General features: G+C 38.8%; 1 protein-coding gene across 2 annotated transcripts in view; it reads left to right on the forward strand.

The window, feature by feature from the left end:
• pcxb (pyruvate carboxylase b) overlaps positions 1-16293 on the forward strand; it is a 383732-nt gene that overhangs the window by 27969 nt on the left and 339470 nt on the right. For both annotated transcript variants that reach the window (XM_038274777.1, XM_038274778.1), the window contains exons 3-6: positions 7561-7654; positions 8020-8110; positions 11707-11872; positions 12296-12441. In XM_038274777.1, coding sequence (XP_038130705.1) covers positions 7561-7654; positions 8020-8110; positions 11707-11872; positions 12296-12441 — 497 coding nt within the window. The remainder of the gene's footprint in view (positions 1-7560; positions 7655-8019; positions 8111-11706; positions 11873-12295; positions 12442-16293) is intronic.

The raw sequence follows: 16293 nt of genomic DNA on the forward strand, positions 1-16293 counted from the left end.
ATGATAATAATAATATTAATAATAATAGCTTTAACAAATATGCCACATTAGTTTAAATAATGGGCTATTAGGGCAACATGACTGGAAGTCTTGTCACGTGGATATGACTTATGGTAGCCTACAAAATAATAGCTATTTTAATACCTGCTGCACAAACCACTTAAAAATAAAATGTGAACAGCTTTTAAGATTTTTCAATATGATTAACCCTCCTTTCTTGGCATTGTGCTGCAATTACTAAATCAATATACAATTAAGACAATAAAGAGACCAAAATGTGTTAATTTATGTTGCCTAACAAAACCTATACAACAGAAAACGTTTGTCTTAACACATAGATTTGTACAGAAGAGGATTAGGGCCACTGAAAAAAAAAAAAAAAGTTAACTGATTTTTAAATTTTATTTCAGTTTAACATGGGAAAAAAGTCAGAATTCTGACTTTTTTTATTGTCAGAATTCTGAGATTAAAGTCAGAATACTAAGCAAAAAGTCAGAATTCTCAGCAAAAAGTCAGAATTATGAGAAAAAAGTTAGAATTATGAGATTAAAGTCAGCATTCTGACTAAAAATCAGTTAACTTTTTTTTTTTTTCAGTGGCCCTAATCCTCTTCCGTATTTGCAATTGCAAACTCTACCAAAATTATTTGTAGCCTATGTGGTCGTCCTCACGTTATCTGTCATTGACTTGGGCTACAGTGTAAAACTTTCAGAATCAGAATCAGGTTTGTTGCCATTGTTAGTGAAGGAGTTCACAAACTAGGAGTTTTTTATGGTACAATCGTGCAACATGAAACATATAATATGGAATAGGTAAATAAAATTATAAAAATATCTAAAAACTGTGGGTATACGTCATGCAATAAAATAGACTAATGTATACACTTAAGATAAAAAAATATGGATACAAAATATAAAAAGTAAAATAGCATCTTACAAGGAGACAACTAGTTTATCAGGTGAGCAGTCGGCAAAATGCGTGTTTGGTGCTGCTGAATGAGACATTTTAATGCACAACAAAATGATTCTGCTTGATCTGTATATTACCTGGCTAATGGGGCACGGGAGAAGCAGCCTGTCAGCGACCGTTCCTGCTATCTGAAAACTGCTATGATGCTGCGCATCTGGCATGCCCTGCGGGCGACCGAGCGAGTTCACGTGACAAAGGAAGAGAGAGAGGCTGGTCGGGTGTGCGCAAGTAGGTCGGTCATTTCGGGGCATGGTTTCAGTCGTTTTTAATGGCTCAGGTTTTCAAAAGATCATTTCAAAACCGACCTCAGTAAAATCTTAATAATATTAATAATAATAATAATAATAATAATAATAATAATAATAATAATAATAATAATAATAATAATAAAAAAACGAGTTTCAAAAGGGCATTTTCTTTGATAGAGGGCAAACTTCCTAGTGCTTTAGCACCACCTAGTGTCTATGTGTGCACGCCCCTGCATACAACGCAAGTGTCCAGCATGCGCAGTAGAGGATGCAATTACATCACAGGCTAGCGTGCTATAGGTTTATGGAAGTAAAGATGGATGGTTGTGCTGGAGAGCATCTAGCGATCTTTCCCAACTATAAAAACACCATCTTTTCAAGATGGTTAAGCATAAATACTGCTCCCCGCATCGTCGTCCACCATGGTTGTTGTTTTTCCTCCCACTTCTTCATAGCAAGACCCAGAATAGTGACCTTTGTCGGGTATTAATTGCGTTCAAATCGGATGAATGTGACCTGGCCATTCAGACACAGGTCCCATTTGAACAGATCAGATTTGTATCGGATTCAGGACCACATAGCCAAGTGGCCTGGGTCGCCATGAAAAGATCATTTACAGGTCGCATGTGGGCCAAAAAAATCGTATTTGGGTCACTTCAGGCTGCTGTGTAAACTTAGCCTAAGACTGTTGAGCCAATACTGATGCAAAAACAGAAGCAGTGCACTCGTTAACCTGAGGGACGCCAAACGGATGGTTTTAGAAATGGAGGAAGGATGGTTACGATTATGTAGTAAATGCCACGATATGTAGACCTCTCTAGGACGTCAATATCTGGAGTTTAAGAGTGGGGAAAAAATAGATTTTTGGGGTAATTTGCCTTAACAGTGCCTGGAATTAATGCCCCCTCTGCAATTACTGCAAAGATGTTTCCTTAAAGGGTTTGTTTTGACCTTTAAAGCTTGCATGTCCAGAGTCAGTTGTTGTGGAACTTTGTTGCCTGGAATTGTGCTAACATCTAACATGCATTGATCTGTGCACCAGATCATTTGACGATTATAGTTTAATGCCTCTACAATTGGAAAATTGTATTTTAAGTTATGATTTTGGAAATGTACATTCTCCTTTTGACATGGTTGGGTTGTACCTATCCAACTTCACATGTGGGAAGGGGCCTCGTTTTAAGGGAGTGGAGTAAAACAAATGGGTTGTTAAGCTGATGGATCAGTTTTTTTTTTTGTTCCTGTCAATGCTTTACTCTGACACTTAAATTAAAAAGCACATACTTGGTTGTCTGCAGCCACATCCATACTGTGTACTGAGTGATGTTTTTAAGATTAGATGGCTTTAAAGCTACAGTGTGTAATAATTACAGGGATATAAAGTCAGAAATTGAATATATTATACATAACTATGTTATTTATCATCACCTATGAGCTCAGCCTTTTAACCTTAATATTTGCGTTGCCTTAGAATTCGTTATTTATAATTACATAGGAGCGGGTCTCGCAGCCATGGAGGCTGACATCTTTGCGCTACGGCAAGCGCAGAAGCAACAAACTAGCGATTGCGAGATCGCCCATTACGCTCGAAAGTAACTACGGCAAGTTGGGAGAGATGAACTGAGACGGTACTGAACAGTAGATGGCAGTATTATGCCTGAGAAGCGTTTAGTCTGCCTGAAACCAAAGAAGAAGCAGGTATACTGCGCTTCAGTAACAAGAAAGGTGAACAAGGCGGCAGGCGTGAGTGACTTTGCAAACTGTGTGGGCAAACATCAGACGAATGGAGGATCATGCCTACTCTGTATCACATCGAAAAGCGGCGGACACCGAACCCCCGTCATCTAAGAAGCGGAAACACGACGAGAATAAACGCAAGCGTGACAAGAAACGGCAAAAAACACGGATCAACATTGGCACGGCATTTACACGATGGAAGTCACTGATGGAGGAAAAAGGTTTTCAAAGTGACGCTCAAGTTGCCAGTTTTCTGTTGGACAGGTAAGGCCACAGCTTCATAAAATAACCACAGCTGATAGTGGCGTGTGTGAGTGTGAGAGAGACAGATATATGAAGCTGCATATTAGCGAGCTACGGATATATACCTCGGTTACTTCTCTCTGGCTCCTTTGGAGATCTTCAAGCCTTTCCTCCTCTGCTCTAGTCAACCCCCGCTGGCACCTCTCTCTCGCCTGGCCCTGGCTGCACGCCCACCCCGCCCTCTCTGCCCTCTTCCTCTCCCTCTTCCTCGCGTTGTAACCCCCGTGCCACAAACAAGACTTGGACTCTGTAAACGGGGAATATATACCGGTATTCTTCCAGCGAACACAATCTCGCTGTTAAACTAATGACTACAATTACTTCGTCTGTTTATATCACCATGCAAAGCAGCTCACCAAAACGTCACAACGATGTAGAAAAAATAACGGGTATATTTATTATTATCAAATCTATACCCTACACAGACTAATGAAATACTATCTGTAAAATGATCTATGTAAACAAACCTCATTACTTGAGAAGGTAGGTGATGCGGACGTCGTGGAAGACATTTTGTCTTGTAACGCTCGCCGTATTGTTGGGGGGGAGAAGCGGTGGGGGGGAGATGTTCATGTTGCTGCAGTCTGGACGTTAGATGTCGCTGAAAATTACACACTGTAGCTTTAATGGACATTTTTAGATGTCTTAACTTTTCTGAGCCTCTCACCCTTCAGACGCTGTGGTTTAAACAGCAGGTTCACTTTCATATGAGGCCATTTTGATGCAAAGCAACAATGGAAAAATGCTTTGCTTTCATCAGCATCTAAAACAGCAGTCGAGCTATTTGGATTAACAGTGGCTTTAATGGTCCTACAATTTTAGGCTTATTGTACAAACAAAGTAAAATAAATTCCATTTTACCATGAACACTGAGGCTGTAAAGCTTGCAGGACTAATTTAAAAATCCCTGCCTTTTTTTTTTTTTTAAACTAGGTTTTAAAGTTGGATTGAAGTTTGGATGTGATGAAATTTAATCCAATGTGACGTCTGACAGAAAACATAGACCCCACAGTGCATTAACGCTAGAACAATTGGGCTCTTTCCTGTAGGGTCTAGGGCAGAGGGCGTTTTTATAGCTACCATCTGGAGGTCGACTGTGAGCGTTTCAGATTTCCTTATTCACACCTCTGATTTTAATAGCGTTTCTCTCATTAGAAACCCATTATGTTGATCTAAAAGCCTGATTGGCGCTGCTCTAATTACACACCCATGCAGCTCTCTGTCAGCACATATTCATGCAGGCCCCCTTTGAATTCATCCATCATTCCCAGTCTGAATGCTGTGACCTCTGCTTTTTAATGCTCCTGCTGTAACAGTGGCCCTCCGTCAATCTCTGTACGGTGCAGCCTGCTGAGATGAAGCCGTCTAATGTGGTCGTGATTCAGCATCATGCTGACGCTGAACAGGGTGGTGAGACTGCTGGACTTTAATGTCACATCAGGCCAAATTCCACTTCACCAAGCTTGTTGCTCTTCTGCCTTTATTTTTAAGCGTTATTCTTTTTCTTGTCCCCTTTTTTCCTGCAGCAGTTGTCAGATGTGATTTTGCTCTAAGCCACTTGTCTGCATCTCTGTCCCCGTGTGACTTCACTTGTTTACTTCTCTTCATTTACCTCCTCCCTCCCACCGCTTTTGTCTCCTAAAAGTACGTGCTGCTTTATTAAAGACGTCACTGTTGGTCTTTGTCACTTCTTTTAAGCAACCCATCACCTCAGCCTTCACTCTGGTTTAAATCATCTAATCTGTTTTTTTGTAAACCTCATCCTCTCTAATTTTCCTTCCTATTCATATGTTGTTGCCTTTGTTTGTTTTTTTTTTTTTTAAAGAAAACTGCTTATATTTAAATACTGTCTCCCGTCCTCCCTTTCAAACGGAACAAAACATTGCAGCTTTCAGTGAGTTAGAGGTTTTTCTTTTTCAATAAAATGCTTTTTGGAGAATAGGGTTCCTGTGACGGCAAGATAAAAGTTGTATATTTTTGGCAGATTATGTGCTTGGCTCTTTACTAAGCTCTGTTTCATATTTGTAAGGTTTTTATGGGTTGTCACTTCTGTTTTTTCCTCGCACATCACATGACGCCCTGCATCATTTTTCATGAGCTAATAAGGATTTTATCAAAAGACCAAATACTAAAAGGTAAAGGTACTTTGTAGAACCACCATTTCACTCTGGTTACTGTTGTTTCTAACAATCTTTAAACATTCAAACCATAAAGTGCAGATTATATATCTGCAACCGTACACATCAAATGTTGCTTGGGTCTGTTTGCGAACCAGTTTTGCTGGTATGCTTCTGCACTGTCGGTCAGGAGTTTGTAGGCAGTTTGGATGTGCAGAGCGCAAGGGGGAGCCTATTCGAGAACTCTTCAGAACTTCAGCGGATGGTCGCGACAACAATGGTGGGTCTGCCAGATGTCACAGAGATGGATCTAGAGTTGCGAGGAAGAGGTTCTGTTAATGGAGTTGGCAAAAATACCGATTAAACCTTTCATTGTAGTTGTTCCTCGGTTTTTAAGAATGGCTCGCCCCGGCACCAAATCGAGAAGGACGTCCACACAGACAGCCGGAAAGGAAAAAATCACCAATCACAGCTTTTTGTCTGCACACTTCCGCTTCAGGTCTGCGTGGGTTTGCAACCATCCGACGCGTATTTAGGATTTATTTATTTATTTTTTTTTTTGAGGTGCCGACGACAGTTGCACAACCTCTGCCTGGGGGGTGTGGTCAGACAGATTTGACGGTTGCAGAGGCTATGTGTCAGAAGCATAAATTGACCTTAAGGCATGGAACTATTTTGCTAATTTAATCTATTTTTATTTTTTTTTTTTTTATATTTTGAAGGTTACACAATTAGAAACCAGGTGAAACATTTTCACTTGAGGAGTTCTGGATAGAGAATATTGATGGTTAAAATAAAAAAAAATATATAGCTTAAATACAACATGTTCATATCATTTTTGTTTTCTCTTCTGCCCCACATCTTTGGTTTGGTTATTGCTCTGAGTGGGTTGCTCTGTCAGCTAAAGGCAAGTTTTAGAGTGCTATACTCCAGTTATTGATTACTAAACTATTTTACCATTTCAATAATCAATGACAATTGTCAGGTCTAAGCACCTAAAACATCATACATACAGGGAAAGAAAGAAGGCACAGAGACAATTTAGTTTTACTCGCGAGGAGAGTAGGAAGAGACTGCGGAGTTTAGAAATCTCTAACCCACTCTGCAGTCTTCAGCTTTCTCCTCACTATTTATTAAGGTCAGGAGATGTCCCTAATTACACAAGCTGAGGTTTAACTAAGGGGAAGGGGAAAAAAATGATCTCACTTTAAACCTCAGCACATATGTTAAAACAAAGCATGTGGTTGTTTTACAATTGAATTGTTCCAAGAACACATGTTTAGAAGAAGCATGTGATAGAGGCTGTTCAGGCCTCTTTTACAACCCGACCATTGCATGACCTATCTGGAACGATCTTAGGCAAGAGTTAATAAAAGATGAATTACACATTATACATCATAATAGTTCATTAGTACACAACCCATGAAACACAAAGAGTATAAATAAAATATTTCTAACAACAATTAATCCGGTTGATTCAGCCCTAACTGAAATGCTTACATATTATTAAACACTTTTATATTGGTTGAACACTGTCTATTGGCATCGATTTCCAAGTCTTGCTTCAGATTCACATTTGACTACAGGTGGTCACTTTGACTAGGCCATCAAGGGTTGTGCAGCTGGAAGGTGAACCTCCACCTGTTTTTCTTAATTGCTCAGTTTTTAGCTTCCATCTTTTCAAATAGAAACATTGGTGTTCTTGCTGTAGAAAAGTGTCCTCTCAGCACTATGCTGTCACCACCATGCTTTACTGACTGAAGGCGCCATTTGCAATCAAAGAATCTTGAATGGTTAAACTGTGGCATCAGTGCAACATTGGTTTGCTTTGTTTCCCATATGGATTCAAGGCTTTTGCAAACAGAAGCTTCCTGTCATTAAGGCCAGAATTATGTTGTTCATAACTAACTCATGAGGGAAACGGTTCCCAGATGTAAGTGGATGTAATTATGACTTGAGAAACGTATCAGGATGCCAGCAAAAAGCCTGGCTTTAAGTTTATTTCCAGTTTCTATGCTGGAGGGGCTGTATCCTTGAAGGCTACTGAATTCTTTAAATATGCATCAGTGTACAATTATCCTCCTATACTACATGAGTTTGGAAACACACACAAAAAATTAATAATCTTATTTACAGCAGAATAACTTCAGTTACTGTTCCTCTCTTTTTAAACCTTTTTATTTCAGGTGAAATTGCTATCAGAGTGTTCAGAGCCTGCACTGAGCTGGGGATTCGCACTGTGGCTGTTTACTCTGAGCAAGACACTGGCCAGATGCACAGGTAATGATTGTCATCAGAGGTTTTAAATAAATCATGGGGCCCCGAAAACCTTGTTTCTTTGAAGTTGCATCATTTGGACAACTGTAAAAATGAAACCTTATCTCCCATTTTCTCCTTTGATGTTTTTAGTCTAGAATGGTAACAAGAGTAGAGTTGTTTTGCAGAGTAAATGTTCAAATAATCTCTTGACTGAATCTCAGTTGACTAGGCTAAGCTGTGCATGTCCAGCACTTTTATTCTCAATTAGATACACAGCAAAATTCTGGACTTCATTCCAAGTAGCTGGCTGATTTGTTGAAACCCAACTGGGCTGCAGACAGACTTCATTACTACACTGTTAAAGTTTTGTGTTTTGCATTTTGCAGGCAGAAGGCTGATGAGGCTTACTTGATTGGAAAAGGCCTGCCACCAGTTGCAGCGTACCTTCACATTCCAGACATCATCAAAGTAGCCAAGGTAATGAATTTTCAAATACAGACTATATATCATGAAGTATAAACTCGTACGAAACGGGGCATACCATCTCTATATACCCACTGCTTTAAACCTGTAAAATCAAACACTGCTGATAGTTTCTGCTTCAGGTAAACTGCCTAAATCCCTGAACTGCAGCATCAACCACTGTGATCAGTTTTTTTTTTCTTATCAAATGATGCAGATAAAAAATGCCAAAGGCCTTAAAAAAAACATTTATTAACATGGAAATACCTTTTTCAATCTGAAGACGGAACCATTGATTTAGTGTGCAAATGTGAAATAACCCAAACGTAACTCAGTTTGGCACAATGTTTAGTTGGGGTAGTATTTTAAAAGCCAAATAAACTACTCATTTAAAATGACAGTAAAAAATCTATTTAGTATTAATACCATACCAACTAAGAACTATCTGGATACAGCGTTTGAGTACTGGTACTTTTCACAGTATCAATACTGGTTACCACCTTATACACAACTCAATGTGCTAAGTTTTGCTCAGTACATGCACATTACAATATAGATACAAAATGCCCATTTTGAAACTAAAGGCTTCATAGAACTATTAGGGAGAAGCTGTAAGGTGGCAGGCTTCAGAAAGCAAAGCACCTTTTATTTATTCTAGTTTGAAGGGTCAGAAAATGTTTTCATAATGTTAATGAAATTGGAACTGAAGACTATTTGATCAAAATTAAAATAAAAAAAACAATGGATATGCAAAAGAAGTAGTTGAATAAGTTTCCTTAGTGTTAAAATCCCAGATGGTGCTAAAAATGTTGACACCACAGGGTATTAACTAATAGGCCTTACAGAGCTTGTTGGGTTTTCCATATTGAGTAATGTTCTCGGAAAGCTTGTACAAGGCAGATATGACATGCTGTAACATTTATTTGGTGTGGAGTGCTTTAAATGGTGCTTTTATCCTGTTATAGTTATTTAAAAAATAATTAAATAAGCATGTCTTCATTGTTGTAGCTGTTGTGTATAAAAAAAGAAATCAGTCTTTGACCTTGTCAAGGTTGAAAAGACTTCTTCCTATTCGCTCATTGTCCATTCCTTTGTTTTTTAGCACACCTGTGTCTTTTGTTCAGGTCCTGTGCTATTATTTTCTCCACTTTCTCTTTGTTCTTCTCCCATGTCCCTGCTATTCAATCTTATTTTCCATCTTCATTTCCTGCTGCTTCTTATCACCTTACCGATCAGACCTGCTCCTTGTTCCTCTCCCGTCGATCTCATTTTTCTCCCCCCCAGCAGCTGCAGTTTTTCTTTGTCATTGTTCTGACCCATCTCTTGCGGTGTTAGTTTTTTCGTTTTCTGTTCCCACATGGGCATGTGGTTGACCAGCCAAGCCGAGGGAGGGTTTACCATCCTGCTCATTTCTCAAAATCGGCCTGTCTGGGACAGCTGCCACCACATCCCGCCAGCAGGATGTCTGTTTTCTTTCTCGATGAATGTCTGCGTATGCTTACCTGTTGTTCATATTGTCTCTCCTCAATGTGTGACAAATAAATTCAATGTCTTTCTCTTTACCTTATGTTTCGTGGTCCTGTGCATTTTTTTTTTCACCCTGTGTTTGTGCTTTTGGCTACCATGTGAATCTTCTCTACACTTTATGTATGGGTGTTTGAACCTGCTTGCCTGTGTGTTGCAACATGCTTCCCCCGGCCACACACTGTTGGCCCCCCGACCAACAGGACAGTCGGTAATTACAGCCCGCCTTGTGTAAAAGAGCAGATGGCACATACGGCACCAGTGATGGCTTTATCCATCAGCTTTGGCCAAAACTACATCTGCCTCCCTGTGTGCACCGATTTTACTCACTACCTTCCTCCAATGCTTAAGAGTACATCCACTCTTCCAGAGTACTACTAATGATCTTGCAGGGGATAAGGGGAACATATACATATGAATGTAATTCACCAGCTTTAAATCATTCTCCTCATTTGAATGGGAAAACTGATTCAAGCTCGGCTGGTAACAATGTAGGCATCCCTACCAGAAAATCATAAAACATGCTAGGTTTATATTTGATTGACAGATTCATTTCCACTTCAAAGGTTACATTTTTTTTTCAAGATTTCCAGTTTTTTGAAAAACCATCCAGACGTTTTGATTTTTCATATAAATAATGAAGATATTAAACGGTTTCCATGTCCGCATTGCAGAAGGTACATTAATCCATACCAATATTAAATATTTTATGTATAAAGTCATGACAAGGATAAATGGTATTCAAAAATGTTACATTTTGTTTAGCTTTGGGTAGGATTAGAAATGAATAAAAATGTAAGTATTTTTCCATAAATGTATGCCTTATTCTTAAATGGATATCCTTCATTTATTTATTATTCCTTAATTGTAGGAGAATAATTTGAAACCTTGGCTGCCATCCTTGTCATTACTTAAAAAATGGCTTTCGTTAAATTATTTTCTTTTTTTTTTACTATTTCTTTCTCATGCTCCATGTATTTTTATCTAGCACTTACCTGTTTTACTATGTAGCACTTTGGGATTTGTTTAAATAAAAAGTGCATTACAAGTCCAAAGTATTATTATAATTAAATTTACTCTGAGAACAAACCAAATATCAAACTTTCAGTTTGTAAGATTATTATCTAAATTCACAATCGTCCAAATTCTTTGGTCAATAGTCTTTAGTTTGGTTTTTGTCTTTAACAAATCATCTAATATTCCAAAAGTGAAGTTTTCAGGGGAAAAATTAGTTTCATTACCAGTATTAAAGACACTGTTTATGATCTCATCCAGCTCATGATTTGCAAACTTCCTTTACCAGTTGGGATGTGCAAAGTTGTGGCTTATGCCATGCCATAGAGTAATGGAAAAGTCACATTTAATCAGTCTTGGTTATTCCTACTGGATCTTTTGGTTATTCCCAAAAGATCAGATAGAAGTTTTGTTCGCAGCCAAATATAAATGTGGCTGAAATGTAACTTGGAGAAAGTTGGACATCGGCTAAATGTGAGCGTTCCTCCTTGCTTTAAACAGCCTAACCTGATATTTCACCCCAGAAAGTTAATTTATGCCACTGTGCCTACAGTGGGAGCAGGGAACTTATAGACAAACCTGTTAGAAATATTATTCCACACATTTTCAGTGAGTGATATAAAGATCCCTTTGCTGAACTTATCACAGACCATCACATATTTCTTGGTTTAAAGAATAACAAACTCTAATGCTGAATGTAAATTACCAGGTGAGCTCAAGCAGTCCCTGATCTCATTTTCTTTGTCAGTTTAAGACAAATGGTGGACTTCACATTACTAAGCTGTATCTTATGTCATCTTGAAAGCTTTTATTTTTTAAGCAGACTAAATTGAGTAATGCATCTTCAATAAATGTGTCCATTGTACTCCTTTTTTTCTAACATTTGTTACACTCCTTTCCTCATATTTATCCTTGGGGTATTTTAATCTTGAATTGCCGTTAAAACTTATTGGATCTCAAATCAAATAAATCTAAAAGTGGGCAACTATTTCCTCATATCATTCTCAGAATATTGAGTGGACCTGTTACATATGGTCTCAGATAAAAAAAGAAATGTCCATTTCTGTTCTCAGGACAACGGAGTGGATGCCATCCATCCTGGCTATGGCTTCCTCTCTGAGCGAGCCGACTTTGCTCAGGCCTGCTCAGAGGCAGGAGTCAGGTTTGTTGGACCGAGCCCAGAAACTGTCCGCAAGATGGGAGACAAAGTAGAGGCTCGCTCCTTGGCAATCTCTGCAGGTAAAGGGGAAATCAGATTTCAGCAGCATTCTACCCCAACCTCTGAACTCGCCCTAACCCTACCCTGTGTGTAGCTAAATGTCTGTAGAAGCTGTTGGCATTTGGTAGTTTGTTGCATTTAGCAGAATCTAGTAAACTCAATTACTGACTCAAGACCCAATTAATCATCTGTTTGATAGATTTTGTGTTTCACGCTATAGTAATGGATGTTTAAGCAGTTAAAAATTCTGATACGAGCTCAGCTAAAATTGTGGCATTTGTCTGCTGGTATCTATAGTAACTTATTGCATTGATTTTTATCATTAATGAAAAATGTAGTTTTTTTTTTCGTTTTTGACAACTAATCTATGCTAATAGTTCTGTAATCCTGCCTGGCGATAAGTTTCCTTTCTAAAGTCTAATTGCTCCTCTCCTGCATGCTAGGCGTACCTGTGGTCCCAGGAACTGATTCCCCCATCTCCAGTATGCAGGAGGCGCACGCCTTTGCCCAAACCTACGGCTTCCCCATCATCTTCAAAGCTGCATATGGAGGAGGAGGTCGAGGCATGAGGGTGGTCAGGGAGTACGAGGTGAGCCCCTTTTTTCATTTTTTCCCTTTACCCACTATTTTCTAATTAAAGGAAAATTCAAGTTATCAATCTGTGTTCAAACCCTGGTTTTATCATGAAAAGTTCAATTGTACTGACTTCTTGTGATGCCCCCTGAATAAAAGTAGCCGCTTTTGCCACACTTATAGAAAAATAACTTAATATTTTTCCAAGCTGTGTAAAAACCTTGTAATAACTTTAAACTTTACCCCTCTATCGGCACAGTAGTCCATGATGGGTGGTGAAGGATCTAACTGGCACCTGGTTCACAGTGGGAGCTTTGATAACCGTGTTAGTCTGGCTAGGGATTATGGGTACTAGAAAGCTCTCTGAGGGGGAAAATATTTATCATGTCTTCTGAAGAGACAGATGGGTAGCAGTTGATGGAAGAGTAAGAATTTCATGACTCCTTTTGGTCATAGCCTCTGTCATACTTCTCTAACTCTGAGAATATATATATTTTTGCAGTTGTAATTGCGTTTCCCTCTGCTGCATTCCTGCTCTCCTCATAGGTTAGCGTCATGCTGGGAGGATGGGATAAGTAAGAAGCAACAAGCTAAACTCTTTGAAATGTGATCAAAGTGGTTCCTCCAGGTTAGAAATTGGTAGTTTGTATTGATATTTGTTTTATTACAGCACATGCAGTTTATTTTTACCTCCATAAATCCTGTAACTTTCCTCTGCCGATGCTGTCGCCAGCATTATTTAAACTACGTTTAAACACCTTATTTCAATACGATAGAGTAATTTATTTCAGTAATTTAGATGAAAATGTTCAAACTTGTTTGGATTCATGGCATAGTGGTATGTATTAAAGGGCTCATTGGTAATTTTCTTAATTGTTTCCAACTGCTTTATAGGGATTTTTGTATAAAACCAAGAAGATATGTCGCATCTAACTTGACTAAATGGTTGGCAAGCAGTTGCAAAAGTAGGGTGTGAATCAGAAGGTTACTGCTGAAGAGGCCGTATTCATGATGTTTATGGAGAGTTAAGTGGAGGTAAAAAGGTGTGCTAAAATGGATGGAATCAGCACTTTCTGATCTTGGCTTATTGCTTCTGAAACGATCGGAACCAAGTGAAAACTATGTACTGTTGGTTATTTTGACTCTTGACTCGACTCCAGCCACAGTCCATGCCTTAAAGGAATAGTACACCCAAAACATGATTAGCCTTCATTTTCTACTCACCCCCATGCTGAACAACACTCTGGAGTACTTTTTTGATATCTCAAATGCATCTGGAGATCTGGGAGGCTTCTTGCTGTCTGCTGACATTCAAATAATGGAGGTCTATGGTGACCGAGACAGAAAGGTCCATAAAAGTCCACAAAAAACGTGTCAATATTCCTCCATACTGCTCGTCCAATGTATTCCAAGTGTCCTGAGTGGGTAGCATCCAGAATTTACTCGAAACGAAGTCATTTAGAATGTTTTTAGAGCATAAACAGTAGTGTATAGGATTTCCTGAAAGCGCGCACATGCGCGTTCACGACGCTACGGAAGCCGTAGCAACATAATCATTAGTTGCAGCCCTAGTGTAGTCTTTTCCAGTTATCAATAGGTTTTTATTGTCCTCTTCTTTCCAGTTAACTCTGATTTACCAGAACCATACTGCAGTGTTTTTTGCATTCAGGCCGACTGTAGCTTTGCACTTGTTGGTTGGGTCCCTGGATGGTTTGTGACAAAATGCAGACAGTATTTTTTGATTGTGTGGACAGACTTGTCATAGCACATCTGTCCATTATCCAGGGTTCCTGCAAACTCTTGAAAGGCATTGAATTCTTGAATATAAAATCAAGGCCTTGATTGGTATTATATTAAAATGTCTTAATCAGTCTTTCATAGGTCTTAAAATTGTTAAATCATAAATAGGATTTTATTTTTTTAATCCATATCAAACAGTAAAATAATAGAAAATATTTTTTTTTACATTTACCGAGCCGCCCACTGTAACCATTATTGGTTCCGTCCTGATGGCGGAACCAATAAAGATGTTGTGGCCAGTCCTTGGTGTGATGTGCCACTAACTTTATCTGGACAACATTGGGAAGTTTAAATTCAACGAAAAATAGGCCATCTATTAGTGTTTTCTGCATGGCTAAAACCAATACCAGGGAATGTAGATGAAGCAAGATGGGAATCAAGGCAGCGGAGACGCTTGCGAAGCGTGAAACTCGAAGCGTCAAAATGAAGTTATGGAGAAGCAGCAGGTATTTATCCGTTCTTTTCCACCCTTTTCTCTGCAACAGCATCTCTTGCATCACCAACAGCGCCTGTAGAACCAAATCTCAGGATAATGTTTGGCGGTATGCCAACTATGAAAGTAGAGGGATTGAGTAGAGAATAAAAGAAAGTTGGTGAATTCAGTTCAGTAGTTGTTAAAAATGTTTGTTTTTTAGCTTTCTTCTTGTATGGGAAGTTTTTCAAAATTTAAAACGTATCCACTGGGCCAGAAAGTCATGGTTTATGTTAAAATAAACATTTGGGGTAAATTTGTCACTAACAGAATTTTCTTGTTTGACATGGTGGTCTTACATTTGTATTTTAAGTGGCATTAAAAAGTCTTAAAAGCTTGAATTTAACTTACCTTATGCTGTAGGAACCCTGATTACATGATGGATTGAACAGAGCCCTCAAACAAGTTTAGTTGTTAGGTTCTCTCTGCAACCTTGTTATCAAAATATTGTTGGTTCAGTGCTGTGATCTAACAATTAAAATAGAACGACTAGACTTATATTGAATTATGGTACACTGGGGTGGTTTTGGTTTAGAGGAATTTGAGGGTTAATAAAGTGAAGAATCAGTTTACTCATGACTTTTCCATAAAGAAAAATTCTTCCCTTGCATCAATTTAGTAGTCTTTTATATTATTTATAGTTATAAGTTGGCAAACTGTTGGAGATCAAGTGATGGCAAGACTTTCAGGGCAAAGTGAAGTATACTTTAAAACATTAAAGGTTATTGCATGAACTTTGGATTCAGGCATTCACAAACACTAAGATCTGCTGGCTTAACTTTCTAGCGGCATCCTTCAGTAAACCTCAGACCCCTGAGAAATGCTTCACTGTTCTTGTTGCTCAGTGCAGTGTAATGTCAGACTGTGTTGTGCTGGGCTTTATAAACCAATCAGTTCAGAAGAAAAAAGCGCCAGTGTGGTTTTCATTCTTGCCCAGTGTATCCTTGGAGCCTGTGAAGTCATGAACGACCGCTAAGAGTGACCTTTCCTGAGTTCTAGCACAGTCTGATTAATTAGTTGTTGACATTTCTTGTTGGCTGTCGGAGTCGTAGGGACCTGAGCGGCTTGTTCAGATATGATGTGAGGAAACTGTAAAAAGATTTCTTCTCTGTCAAGTTACGAGGTATAGGTCGACTTTAGATTCATTAAGGCCAGCCTGTTGATCATTGGTATGCATAGTTTAAAGTTAGCCAAGCTAATGAAAACATGTTGTAGGGTAGGATGGGTATGTTTACTAATAAGAAGGGCAGCTGGATTACCACCATTTTCCTGAAAGGGGGAGAGTTTGTACTCCTCAAAACCCCAGTGGCAAAAAAAAAGACAGAACTGTTGTGAAATTATTATTTAAGGGGTTTTCAAAGTCTTTCAGAAGTCCTCTGGTTTAGGAAGGACTGGTGCAAAAATGTGATTTGACAACTTTTCAAAGTCTGTTACCTTTTTTTGTTTTGGTTTTCACAGCAGCTGTCATGCTGTTTCTGCACTTTTAAAAACAGCGATTTGTTTTTCTTCTACACGTTGTGATTTGCAGTGCTGTGAGCATGCATGACATCTTCCTGTCCTGTCGTCACCTGCGTGTTCAGAGTCTCACCAAATATG

The sequence above is a fragment of the Cyprinodon tularosa genome, unplaced genomic scaffold, assembly GCF_016077235.1.
Source record: "Cyprinodon tularosa strain WSP-4 unplaced genomic scaffold, ASM1607723v1 ctg93, whole genome shotgun sequence".
In the NCBI taxonomy this organism is placed as follows: Eukaryota; Metazoa; Chordata; class Actinopteri; order Cyprinodontiformes; family Cyprinodontidae; genus Cyprinodon; species Cyprinodon tularosa.